Source organism: Otolemur garnettii, unplaced genomic scaffold (assembly GCF_000181295.1).
Source record: "Otolemur garnettii isolate 467f Iridium unplaced genomic scaffold, OtoGar3 scaffold00021, whole genome shotgun sequence".
Lineage (NCBI taxonomy): Eukaryota > Metazoa > Chordata > Mammalia > Primates > Galagidae > Otolemur > Otolemur garnettii.
The window spans coordinates 19,674,846-19,686,824 of record NW_003852416.1 but is presented as its reverse complement, the minus strand read 5'-3'; the positions used below and the strand labels follow the sequence as shown (position 1 = coordinate 19,686,824).

Genomic DNA, 11,979 nt, shown 5'->3' with positions numbered 1-11,979 from the left:
AAAAAAAAAAAAAAAAAAAGAATCTCCTTAAGAGCCCAAGAAAGGCCTGGCTAAGCTGGGTGGAGGTGGATCTGCCACCCTGTCCTCAGATTTACAGAGTAGATCTATGTGTCACACTTGGCTGTGAGGGGGCAGCTTGGGTCCTCCAGCAGCTTCATCTCTATTGTGTATATGTCTAAGAAGAAACAGCTCACCAAGATCTCCTGCAGTCCAAGTAATTCAGGCTGCAAATACGGCCCAGACACCTGCAGACCTGCACCTTTCCACAGGCTGGTTGTCTTGAAAGCCATGGAGGGAGGGAGCCCTTGGTGCCTCCTTGCAACACAGGCCAACTTCCTGTTTGTGCCTGTGGGTGGGACTTTATGAGTTTAAAGGAAGCCTAGCCATGCCCTGTGGGGGGCGAAAACTGGCAGGCCTGCTCACCTGTGCCAACACCTACTCAAGGGAAGGGGGCGGTGCTGGTTCTGCTTGGACAGCAGACAGCTGAGATGTACGTAAGGTGGTGGTGGGAGCTGTTTTGGTGAAACCCAAGACTTCTGTGTCTGCTTCCCAAGGATTTCCCTGTGTTTGGGGAGTGGGCTTAGAGTGTGATCCCTACAGAGCAGGGGAGGGTGACAGAGTCATGCCCCATAGCCAGCCTAATTAGGGCAGCCAGGTAGCTTAACTCTCGGTCACGTGCTGCTCACCCCCTCCCGGGGTCGAAAGCCAAGTCCAGTAGACTGTGAAGTCAAGAGGCCAGAGGTGCAGCCTCGGGCCACCATCTAGCTACTATTGGGCTGTGTACTGAGTCTGCTGTTGAGGGGGTGCTGGGCAGACCACTCCCCTCCCTGGGTGGGGGGCGCGGCCTCAGCTGCCCCGCCCCGCTCCTCCAGGTCCGGCCTGGCGGGCACCCGGAGTCCGGAGCCCGGAGCCCGGAGCGGGTTGGGGAGCCGGCTTTCTCGTGGCGAGGAGGTGGGCGAGTTGGAGCAGGAGCCAAGCAGGAGCTGGAGCAGGAGCCGAGCAGAAGCTGGAGCGGATGCGCAGGTGGCGCTAGGTGAGTGGTGGGGCAGCGTAGGTGCAGGAACTCCTTCCTCCTGCACATCCCTGCTCGGGAGCGAACTTTACTACACATCTGGGGAAGCTGGGAGTTGGGGTGAGGAGGTGTTTCCCACACGATGGGTCGCAGGAAAAGAGTCTGAACAGAGAAGCGACACAAACTCACACCGACAGTCCCTTACACACGCGTGCACAGACCCACGCATGCACTTGGGACACACGAACACACGTGCACTGGGAAAGAAGGCGCCCAGCGGCTTAACCTTACATTCAAGGGCAGCGCCAACCCGCGCAGACCCCTCTGCGGGCGGGACACTGGTGTAATGTATTTGGCGGAGGTAGGGGAGAGGGCAGCCCCGTGACCGCCGACGCGGGTGGGCCGGGTGGGACGCATCCGGAGGTTCCTGCTTTCCGGCGGTCCGCAGGTGAAAACTAAGACGTAAACAGGGGCCTGGCACGTGATCACTCCGCAGATTAGTGGACTATGCTCCCCCAACCCTACCACTGGGCGAGGACCCCCTCCCTTGCAGAAGTTCAGGGCGAGTTTGCTTGGTCCCACGCTGGACTGTATTCCATTCTCGGCCTGGAGCGGTGATGAGCCACGGGAGCACAACGCCCCCTGGAGCCAGGGTGGTGCAAGAGGCCGAGAGACTGTTGGGCCAGGGTGCGGTTACTTGGGCTCTTTGCCTGGTGTCTGCATCCCTGAAGGTATCAGAGAGAGGCCCTTGATGGGCCTGGACAGCTGCCCAGCCCAGGGCACAGCTGCCTGAGCGCCTGTGGATCCCTTTCTTATCACCACCTCCACCCTTGCTGGAGTAGGAGTCCCTTCCCCCCAAGAGAATGCATGAGTGTAAATACCCCCTCAATACCAGAGAGGGCATACCTACTTCTAGTAGAAAGGAGGATGACCTCCTTTCCCCCAGGGAATGAGGGAGTGGGCAGCAGCCCTATACCTCACTCCCCCCACCCCAACTCCCCACCCCTATACACATGCTGAGCCCAGCTGCTGCCCGAATTGGGCAAGCTGCCAGAAGAGGGAGGAGGCTCTTGGTGCCCGAGGAGGCCGGTATCAGGGCAAGGCCAGAGGAGGGGGTCTCTACTGAGGAAAGGGGCTCAATCTATTCTTATGACGCTGAGGGTCTGGGGTGCGCCTGAGGCTTGCTCGGCTATGTTTCCCTTTCCAGGGAAAAAGAAAGAAAAACAACCCTTTCCATAAAGCTAAAAATAGAACTGAGAGCTGGCCAGGGCTGTGGCCTGGAAGGGGGGATGCTCCTTCCTGGGGCCAAGGCGAGCTCTGGCAGGCCTTGGCTGAGAGTGGGGGCGTTAGGGAGATAGAGGCTGTCCTTGCCCAGGGGTGCCAGCATCAGCTGACCTTACCAGGTCACAGAGACCCCCCACCCAGGGGAAAGGTTGTGTGGTAAAATGTGTATGTGTAAGAAGTTGTCTGAATGACTAAGTCAGTGTGTGAAAAATGGTCAGAAGGCAAAGTGTATTTAAGACTGTGGCTGGGTGTGAAGGACTGCGAATTGTTGTGAAAGAATGTACACAACAGGCATGTGGCACCGAGTGTGTCTTTGTGTAAGATTATGGAAAGAAGGAACATGGACCCATATGAAGGATGAGACTCTGTAGCTACGTTGTAAGACTGAATGTGGGAAAGGTCGTGTGGGTGTGAAGAAAACTGTGTTGTTTCTGAGAGGATGAGAATATCTGTGACCCTGAGAAAGTAGAATGTCGTCTGTAGTGAGGCTGATGTTGATTTGGACTGTAGGTCTGGAATGGCTCATCGCAGTGATTGTTGGGAGGCCGGGGCCGCCCGCTTGAGAAATGACCATTCTCTTAGCAAATGACTCCGAGGGAAGGTTGGTGAGCACAGGGCTGCCGCGCCAGGGGCAGGCCAGAGCTCATGGGCAAGAGACCACAGTGCTGGGGAGTCGGGTTGGGTCCCCCATCGTGAAGGGCGACTGAGTGTGATCTCTGAGCCGGCCGCCAGGTGGCGCGGCCGTCTCAAACCCTAGTGTGCGGCCTCCGACCCGCTGGGGGTGGGGCAGGCACAGACTAAGCCTCGGCCCCCGACTTGTGCTGGGGCCTAGGGCCTCGGCAGCCGGAGAGTAAGGGGGAGCTGACCCCCAGGGTCCCCTCGACTCTAAAGCCAGAGAGTGTCCGAATAGAAAGCTTCAAATAGAGAAGAGGAGGGGGAGGGGCGGACGTCACCGCCTTGGCCTTTTGTGCTCAAACAATGACCAGCTGCTGCTGGCCCCAGGGCCCCGACTGGAGTAGAGGGTGACCCGCCGCGCCGCATCCCGAGTCGACTGAGCCTAGACACACAGTCACCGGGCCTCGGAGGGAGGGATCCTGACTGCCGCCTTACAGCTCCTGCGTGCGCTCCGGCGGACACGCGTGACGCGGGGTGCTTGCGCGTGTTCGCGCCCCGGGGGCGGGGACGCCCCTCACACCCTCCCCGGCGCGGCACCGCCCACTCGAGACCGGAGGGGGCTGGCCCCGGCCGGGGGCGTCTCGGAGGCGGGGCAGGTCCGGGCCAGGCGCTCGGAGTGGCCGCGCGCGGGCTGGAGCCGGGCGGCGCGCCTGTGGAGCGCTCGGGGCGGCCCGGGGCTGAGCATGGAGCAGCGCGGCGGAGGTGAGGGGGGGCCAGGGCTGGGAGGCGGCCTGGGACGCCCCCAACTTCTGCGCGGTTGAGTCCAGAGGGGAGGCAGCATTCCACAGCTTCCCCCACTTTCTGGAAGGGAGGTTGGACTCTTAAGGGTGGGTAGGGGCTCCCGGCCTCCTGTCGCGGAGTGGGAACTCGAGACCCCAGACTTGATCCCGCCTGACTGCTCCTTGGAGTTCGCGTTAGGGGGAGACTTTGCCCAACTCTCTGACCCCTCTCTAGCCCTGGCTGAGTCTCAGCCCTCAGCTGTGCCCAGCCCAGTAAAATGGGGGGTCTCCTGTGCCAGAGTAGATTACTCAAGGAGTGCTGGGGAGCTTGAGGGACTCCTTTTTCCCACAGCCATAAACGCATTTCTCAAAATGGAGCCTCCACTTGCCCCTCCTTCTCTCTCAGGCTCCAGGAGCGGGAGCCCGGCTGGCTGGGCCTGGCTTTCCAGACGCTTGGCTCGGGCTCCTTGGGTGTCTGGCTCTCAGGGCCCAGCTTTATGTCAGTGTGGATTTGGGGCCCCGTGTTTCAATGAGCTCAGGGACCCTGGTTCACTGGGTCTGCCTGCCTGTCTCCTTGAATGCCTGACCCTCTAGGCCTCTTTGAGTCTTTGTCTCTTGTCTTTTGGGTCCCTTTCTGAGTGAGTCTGTCTCCTCCTTTCAGTTTTCACTCTCTGTGCTCACTGAAGTGGGGAAATGCAGAGGGAGGTGCCAATCCTGGTTGCCCCCTATGAAACCCCTTCCTCACTGTTTTCTCCATGCCCTGGAATGGTCCTAGAGAGGGGAGAGGAGTGGATTCACTATCTGCTTTGCTCTACTAGGGGCTGAGGTTTGTGGGTAGTCTCAGCCCCCAGCCCTGCAGAGGGGCCTATAATTGCTCCCTCCACATCACTCACCTCCTACCCCCAGCTCCATTAAGTCTTGCCTCAGTTTGGATGTCTTCCTGCTTCTGAGTCTTTTGACTTAGGTGGGGAGGAGGGGGTGGACTTAATGGAACACAAACAAGAAAGAAGGGGAACAGATAAGGCAAAAGAATCAGATGATGTGTGTCTTGCCTCTCCCCACATGCCAGAGAGTGAGGAAAAACAGGCTCCCACTCTTCCACTTGGCCCTGCACACACACCCCCAGGCTCCCACCCATTCCCACATGCATAGAGACTCCTCTGTACACACTTGTACACATTCACCTTCCTGATCACACACTCATGGGAAGTACACACATAGTAGTTTACACACAATTTCTTGTAGACATGAATGTACTGATGTATCTATCCAAACATTTTCTCACATATTTATATTCATAACCACATGTTACATACATATGCATTTATAACTTTCACATACTTTCTAATAACAACCCCTTATTTACTCACATTCTTTTGTAAGATACACATATGTATTCACACATATGCTCATATACGTATGAATGTATTGATACATCCATCCAAACATACATACACACTCATGTTTTCACACATCTTAGTGTATACACATAGTGTTCCTTTTCATGCTCCTGTGCATTTAGTCATGCACAAAAGTAAGTACATGCACACACTCCTACTCCTCTGCAATTCACTGTCCATTTCTTGGCCCCTACTCTGCATGATGACTTCAGCAGATGCCTAAGTCCTGGTAATCAAGAATGGGGAGGGAGTTCCGGGCAGAGACTTGCTGTCCCCTTCCTGACAGGGCCTAGGGAGGTGGAGCCCTCATGCTTGGGCTTCAGGGAAGTGAGGTTTTGGAGCAGCTGCTAGAAGTAGGGCTTTATCCTTCATCTCCTCAGGGTTACTTTAGAGATCATCTAAAACTGAAAGGTCTCATAGTGGTTGGCAGTGGGGCAGGGCCTGTATTGATGTAGAGAGGCTAGGATTTGTCATGGAAATAACCATGAGCCCGAATTCACCTCTGGGAAGCAGGAGACCCCACTTATGGGCTCCCTAAAAGATGTAGGTTTCTTGTTTGGCCAGCTTCACCTTTGCCGCCTCTCTGTCTGAGAGAAACTGAGGCCCAGCAGGGGTAGGTAGGGCACTGCCTAGCCTCGGATCTTTGTTCCCTAATTACTATCTGAGTTACTGATTGCATCCCTGAGGTTGCCTCTGTCCAAACTGCCCTGTAATGAGGCCACCTGTCCCAGAGGACCAGGGACCTGTGCCAAGAACTAGTAGAGAGGGCTCCCTCACTAAGCTGAGTCCTGTCCTTTATAGGGGATGCAGAACTAGGCTTGGGCTTGGGCCTGGGCCTGGGCCTCTGCTGCCAAGTGGCCTTGCATAACCAACCCGGCCTCTCACTGCTCTCATCTCAGCTCATTGGGTTCAGTCCTCAGCCCTGGTTAGACCAGAGCTGGGCAGCAGTCTAGGGCCCACAGAGAATTGAAGTTCATGCCAGTGCTTGGAGGGAGAGTCTTGTCAGGGCTTGTTACTGATGGCAGGCAGGTATTTGGCCTGGATCAAGAGGTCAAAACAGGCAAGACCCTGTATAGGAAGGGGGGGTCAAGGTGGAAAGACTCTAATACCACTGTCCTGCTTGCAGGTTGCCCTGGAGGCCCCTGGCCAAGCCTGAGCCTCTGCCACCATGGCCATTGTGCAGACTCTGCCAGTGCCACTGGACCCCGCTCCTGAAGCTGCCACTGCCCCACAAGCTCCAGCCATGGGCAGTGTGAGCAGCCTCATCTCAGGCCGGCCCTGCCCTGGAGGGCCAGCTCCTCCCCGCCACCATGGCCCATCTGGGCCCACCTTCTTCCGCCAGCAGGATGGACTGCTGCGGGGTGGCTATGAGGGACAGGAGCCACTGTGCCCAGCTGTTCCCCCTAGGAAGGCTGTCCCAGGCACCACTTTCACCTATATCAATGAGGACTTCCGGACAGAGTCACCTCCCAGCCCAAGCAGTGATGTTGAAGATGCCCGAGAACAACGGGCACGCAATGCCCACCTCCGTGGCCCCCCACCAAAGCTCATCCCTGTCTCTGGGAAGCTGGAAAAGGTGAGGACCAGCTCTTCCTTGTGGCCCTGGGTGGAATAAAGAGCCTCCTTGGGAAGCTAGAATTTGGATGCTTATATAGCAGAAAAGTGTGTGAGTACTAGATTCACCAAAACTAAGTTATAATTCCAGCTCTGCCTCATTCTGGCTGTGTGATCTAAAGAAATTCACCTACCCTATTTGAGCCTCTGTTCTCTGTCTGTGAAATGGAGAGAATAGGTCAGCCTTCATAGGAGTGTTGTGAAAATTAAATCCAATAATGCATAGCATAGTGCCTAGCACACAGCATGCACTCAGTAAATGTTAGTTGCTTAAGTTATTATTCTGTAATGTTATGCATTTGACTTTGGGCAAGGCCTTTAACCTGGCTAAGCTTCCATTTTCTCATATGTAATATAAGGATACTGATAATATTTTGCCTTTATGGCTTTTGTCATGATTAGAGATGAACCTTTCAAAGCATTTGACATAAAGCTGACATTCAAGGAGGCCCTCTGCCCATGGTAGCAAATTGTTATTAATATATGGGTTTGGGGGATTCCAGAAGAGAAGGGAGGGAGTGTTATAAGAGCTTTGCAAGATCAGGGAGCTCATTCCCAGTGTCACATGGCGCCTCATTTCAGAACATGGAGAAAATCCTGATCCGCCCAACAGCGTTCAAGCCAGTGCTGCCCAAACCTCGAGGGGCACCATCCCTACCTAGCTTCCTGGGTCCTCGGGCCGCCGGGCTATCTGGGAGCCAGGGCAGCCTAACACAGCTGTTTGGGGCCCCTGCCTCTTCCTCTTCTTCCTCTTCTTCCTCCTCGGCTGCCGACAAACCCCTGGCATTGAGTGGCTGGGCCAGCGGCTGCCCATCTGGGACACTGTCTGACTCTGGCCGAAACTCATTATCCAGCCTGCCCACCTATAGCACTGGGGGTGCTGAGCCAGCCACCAGCTCCCCAGGTGGACACCTGTCCTCTCATGGCCCTGGGCGGGGGGCACAGCCTGGGCCAGCCCGAGGGGCCCCTACTGGGCCCTCCCACTCAGACAGTGGCCGATCCTCCTCCAGCAAGAGCACAGGCTCCCTAGGGGGTCGTGTGGCTGGGGGGCTCTTGGGCAGTGGTCCCCGGGCCTCCCCTGACAACAGCTCCTGTGGGGAGCGCTCCCCACCTCCCCCACCCCCTCCTCCCCCTTCGGATGAGGCCTTGCTGCACTGTGTCCTGGAAGGAAAGCTCCGTGATCGTGAGGCAGAGCTTCAGCAGCTGCGGGACAACCTGGACGAGAGTGAGGCGACCATGTGCCAGGTGTGGTCATTGGTGATAATGGGGAGCATCGTGGCAGAATGTCCTAAGGCCCTGGGAATCCAAAGGGTGTTTCTGTTTTGGGGGAGGGGATTGGACAGTTTCATTTGAGACACACACCACCCCCTCCCACCTAGTTGCTGTAGAGTGAAAAGGAGCCAGGGTGCATGGATTCACACCCAGCATTGCCATGTGCTATCTTTTGAACTTGAACAAGTTACCTAACTTTGCTCAGCCTTAGTTTCTTCATCTGTAAATGGTAATACTTCTGGCTCCATAGGGTTATTATGAGGATTAAGTAAGGCAAAGAGTATAAAGTGCTTAGAAAAATGCCTGGCACCTAGGAAGTGCTATATAAGTGCTTGCTATTATTATTGTTATTGTTTCTTTTGTCATAAAAGTATTGCTATTGTCATAATTGTTTAATGGCATCTACCCTACCCAGGCCCAGGGCAGTAGGCCACCAGAGCAGTCAGGGAGTGGGGATTTCAGGAAGCTACCCAGGACCTGCCTTCTTGCCTGCAGGCATATGAGGAGCGTCGGCACTGGCAACGAGAGCGTGAGGCCCTGAGAGAAGATTGTACAGCCCAGGCGCAGCGGGCACAGCGGGCACAGCAGCTGCTGCAGCTACAGGTGTTCCAGCTGCAGCAGGAGAAGCGTCAGTTGCAGGATGACTTTGCACAGCTGCTGCAGGAGCGTGAGCAGCTGGAACGGCGCTGTGCCACCTTGGAGCGGGAGCAGCAGGAGCTTGGGCCACGGCTCGAAGAGACCAAATGGGAGGTGAGCCGACACAAGAGGGTCAAGGGAGCAGGGTCACACAGGGATGAGCCCTGGCAAGAGGGGCCTAGCCAGACCCCCCTCAGCCTGCCACCCTCAGAAAGCCCCCCTTCCTCAGCCCTGTGAATGAGGATCCACTCTGCTATCCCTTTTTTTTTTTTTTTTTTGAGACAAAGTCTCACTTTGTCACCCCTGGTAGAGTGCCCTGGCGTCATAGTTCACGTTAACCTCTAACTCTTGGGCTCAAGTGATCTTTTGTCTCAGCCTCCCGAGTAGTTGGGATTATAGGCACCTGTTATAATACCTGGCTGTTTTTAGAAATGGGGTCTCACTCTAGTTCAGGCTGGTCTCGAATTTGTGAGCTCATGCAGTCCACCCACCTTGGCCTCCCAGAGTGCTAAGATTATAGGCGTGAGCCACCGCATCTGGCCTGCTGTCCCTTTCTAGGTGGGGGTGTCCTTGTACTTCCATGTTAGGTTGCCTCATGGGTTTTATCTGGAGTCCGCATAGCCAGAGCACTCCCATCCCCTTTCCAAAGAATGACAGTGCAGTGTTTGCTGTGTGACAGACACTGTTCTAAGTGTACATATTAATCTTCATAAGAACCCTGTGAGGTGGGCACTGTTAATACCCCTTTTTAGGCTAGCATGGTGGCTGAGGGAGTGGATCACCTAAATTCAGGAGTTCAAGACCAGCCTGAGCGAAAGTGAGAGCCCCCTATCTCTACTAAAAATAGATAAACTAGCCAGGCACCTGTAGTCCCAACTACTCAGGAGGCTGAGACAAGAGGATCACTTGAGCCTGAGATTTTGAAGTTGCTGTGAGCTATGAAAACCAGGGCACTCTACCCAGGGCAACCAAGTAAGACTCTGGTCTCAAAAAACATACAAAAAAATACGCCCCCTCTAGCAAAAACTAGAGGTCCAGAAAGGGTGGAGACCTAAACCACACCTAGCAGTGGCAGAGCTAAAACCTGAACCTAGGCAGTCTGGCTCCAAATCTGCTCATAACCAAGGCACTGGAGTGCCTGTCAACTGACAACGTGGGCACTGCCCTCCACTGCTCCACTCATGGCAGTTCCTGCCATGGCTCCATCCCCCAGGGCTAAGCAGCACTTCCACAGTGTCTCTTGATGGTTTAAAGGAGTGGTTCTCAACCTGTGGGTCATGACCCACAGGAACTATATTAAAGGGCGGTGGCACTTGGTTTAAAGACACCAGCTTTGCAGGAAAAAGATCTATGCTTTCTACTTTAACCACATACTAGCTGTATGATTTCAGTATGTCACTAGATTTGCCTCTGTGTCCATCTGTAAAATGATGATGATCAAACCTCTTCTCCCTGAATGCCCAGCTTGATGAGCTGGACATGAAGCGGTCCCCACAGGAACCTTCTCACCACCTACCCTTACCACCCCTAGGTGTGTCAGAAGTCAGGCGAGATCTCTCTGCTGAAGCAGCAACTGAAGGAGTCTCAGGCAGAGCTGGTGCAGAAGGGCAGCGAGCTGGTGGCCCTGCGGGTGGCACTGCGAGAGGCCCGAGCTACGCTGAGGGTCAGTGAGGGCCGGGCACGGGGCCTCCAGGAGGCAGCCCGAGCACGGGAGCTGGAACTGGAGGCCTGTTCCCAGGAGCTTCAACGGCACCGCCAGGAGGCTGAGCGGCTGCGGGAGAAAGCTGGGCAGCTGGATGCTGAGGCGGCCGGACTCCGGGAACCCCTTGTGCCACCTGCCACAGCTGACCCATTCCTCCTGGCAGAGAGTGATGAGGCCAAGGTGCAGAGGGCAGCAGCTGGGGTGGTGGGGGGCAGCCTGCGGGCCCAGGTGGAACGACTGCGGGTGGAATTGCAGCGAGAGCGGCGGCGGGGCGAGGAGCAGCGGGACAGCTTTGAGGGAGAGAGGCTGGCCTGGCAGGCGGAGAAGGAGCAGGTGATCCGATACCAGAAGCAGCTGCAGCACAACTATATCCAGATGTACCGGCGCAACCGGCAGCTGGAGCAGGAGCTACAGCAGCTCAGCCTGGAGCTGGAAGCCCGGGAGCTCGCTGACCTGGGCCTGGCTGAGCAGGCCCCCTGCATCTGCCTAGAGGAGATCACTGCCACTGAGATCTAGGGCCATCTGCACCTTGATGGGCAGTAGCTGCACATCTACTTGGGACCTTGGATCCACTGAGGGTCCCAAAGTCTGAGGGCCCCAGAGCCACACATCCTCCAGGATCTGCCAAGAACTCGGGGTGGCCCTGTGACTTGAAGGAGCAAGATTGGACCCTTCAGAAGTCCCTGTGTTCACTGTCACCCAGAGGCACCTACTCACTCTAGCCATTTCACTCCCACTGCTGCCAGTGCCACCCTTCTTACCCAGATGCCTCCAGCCCACTCCTGCTGGGAAGAGGAAAGGACACCCTCATCTCCACATTCACCCTCACCCCAAGCCAGAGAGCCAGAAGGCACCAGCTGCTCCAGATGTGCCTGCCCACATTGGGGGACAGGGCTGGGACTGGGGTCTGGCCCCCAGCTTCCAGCTCTACAGCCTCTCTCCTGGAATGAGGGGGCTGAAGTCAGACCAAAGGAAGAACTCAGAAATGTCTTGTTTATTTGTGTTTGTGACCAAGCAGCCCCTCCCTTCACCCAGGTTTATGGCCTCATTTTCACGTGTATATTTTTCACACTGTAAATTTCTTGTACAAACCCAAAGAAAACATTAAAAAAATTTTTTTTGTTAAAAAAAAGTATTCTGGGTAAAGATTAAGGAAACTTGTTTGACCCCCATCCCCTCTTTATTTGCTGGCAACTCTTCTATACCTCATGGAGCTCTTAATGGGGAGAAAGGGTGGTAGGGGAAAGAAATCTGTAGAAAGTGGAAAATCTGAGGTCCTAGTGGAATTCAACATGAAACAGTCTCTTAGAGTTGAAGAGAATGAGTAGTCTTACATCCCTGTCCCTTACACAGAATGCTACTTGGGACTGGGGGATGTGTACATTGACCCTTTGAGGGCCCTGGGAGTCCGTGTCCCTCGATGTTAGGGGGAAATCAAAGAGGCATGGTGAGAAAGTGCCCATCAAGTCCAGACTCCAGACCTTGGGTTTCTCAGCCCCTTTCGTGTCATGGGAGGTTGGGAAACAGTGTGGGTGACAGGCTGCCCACGAGCACCTTGTCCATAGACACAAAGGCAGAGCTTTAGTGACAGCTGAGGAGGGAAGTGGGAAGATGAGAGCCACCAGAGTGGAGCTGGAACTGGGCAGGGTAAGCAGGAGTGGGAGA

The 11,979-nt window shown here is 55.4% G+C and overlaps 1 protein-coding gene across 2 annotated transcripts; it reads left to right on the top strand.

The window, feature by feature from the left end:
- The first annotated feature begins 960 nt into the window (after nucleotides 1-960).
- Nucleotides 961-11,438, top strand: LZTS2 (leucine zipper tumor suppressor 2). Of its 2 annotated transcripts, none has more exons than XM_023511739.1 (5): nucleotides 961-1,033; nucleotides 6,217-6,666; nucleotides 7,287-7,949; nucleotides 8,472-8,726; nucleotides 10,144-11,438. In XM_023511739.1, exons 2-5 carry the CDS (start codon nucleotides 6,259-6,261, stop codon nucleotides 10,828-10,830), a joined length of 2,013 nt encoding a protein of 670 aa, XP_023367507.1. In that variant the 5' UTR covers nucleotides 961-1,033; nucleotides 6,217-6,258; the 3' UTR covers nucleotides 10,831-11,438. The 2 variants fall into 2 exon arrangements, with proteins under 2 accessions (XP_023367507.1, XP_003787298.1); XM_003787250.3 differs by lacking the exon at nucleotides 961-1,033 and adding an exon at nucleotides 3,540-3,673.
- Nucleotides 11,439-11,979: the final 541 nt, after the last annotated feature.

What these genes read in the sequence shown, in the direction of transcription:
- LZTS2 (XM_023511739.1), top strand. Translation starts at nt 6,259, where the DNA reads ATGGCCATTGTGCAGACTCTGCCAGTGCCACTGGACCCCGCTCCTGAA. An exon ending in TCTCTGGGAAGCTGGAAAAG is followed by an intron (nt 6,667 to 7,286) that starts GTGAGGACCAGC and finishes GCCTCATTTCAG; the next exon opens with AACATGGAGAAAATCCTGAT. An exon ending in GTGAGGCGACCATGTGCCAG is followed by an intron (nt 7,950 to 8,471) that starts GTGTGGTCATTG and finishes TCTTGCCTGCAG; the next exon opens with GCATATGAGGAGCGTCGGCA.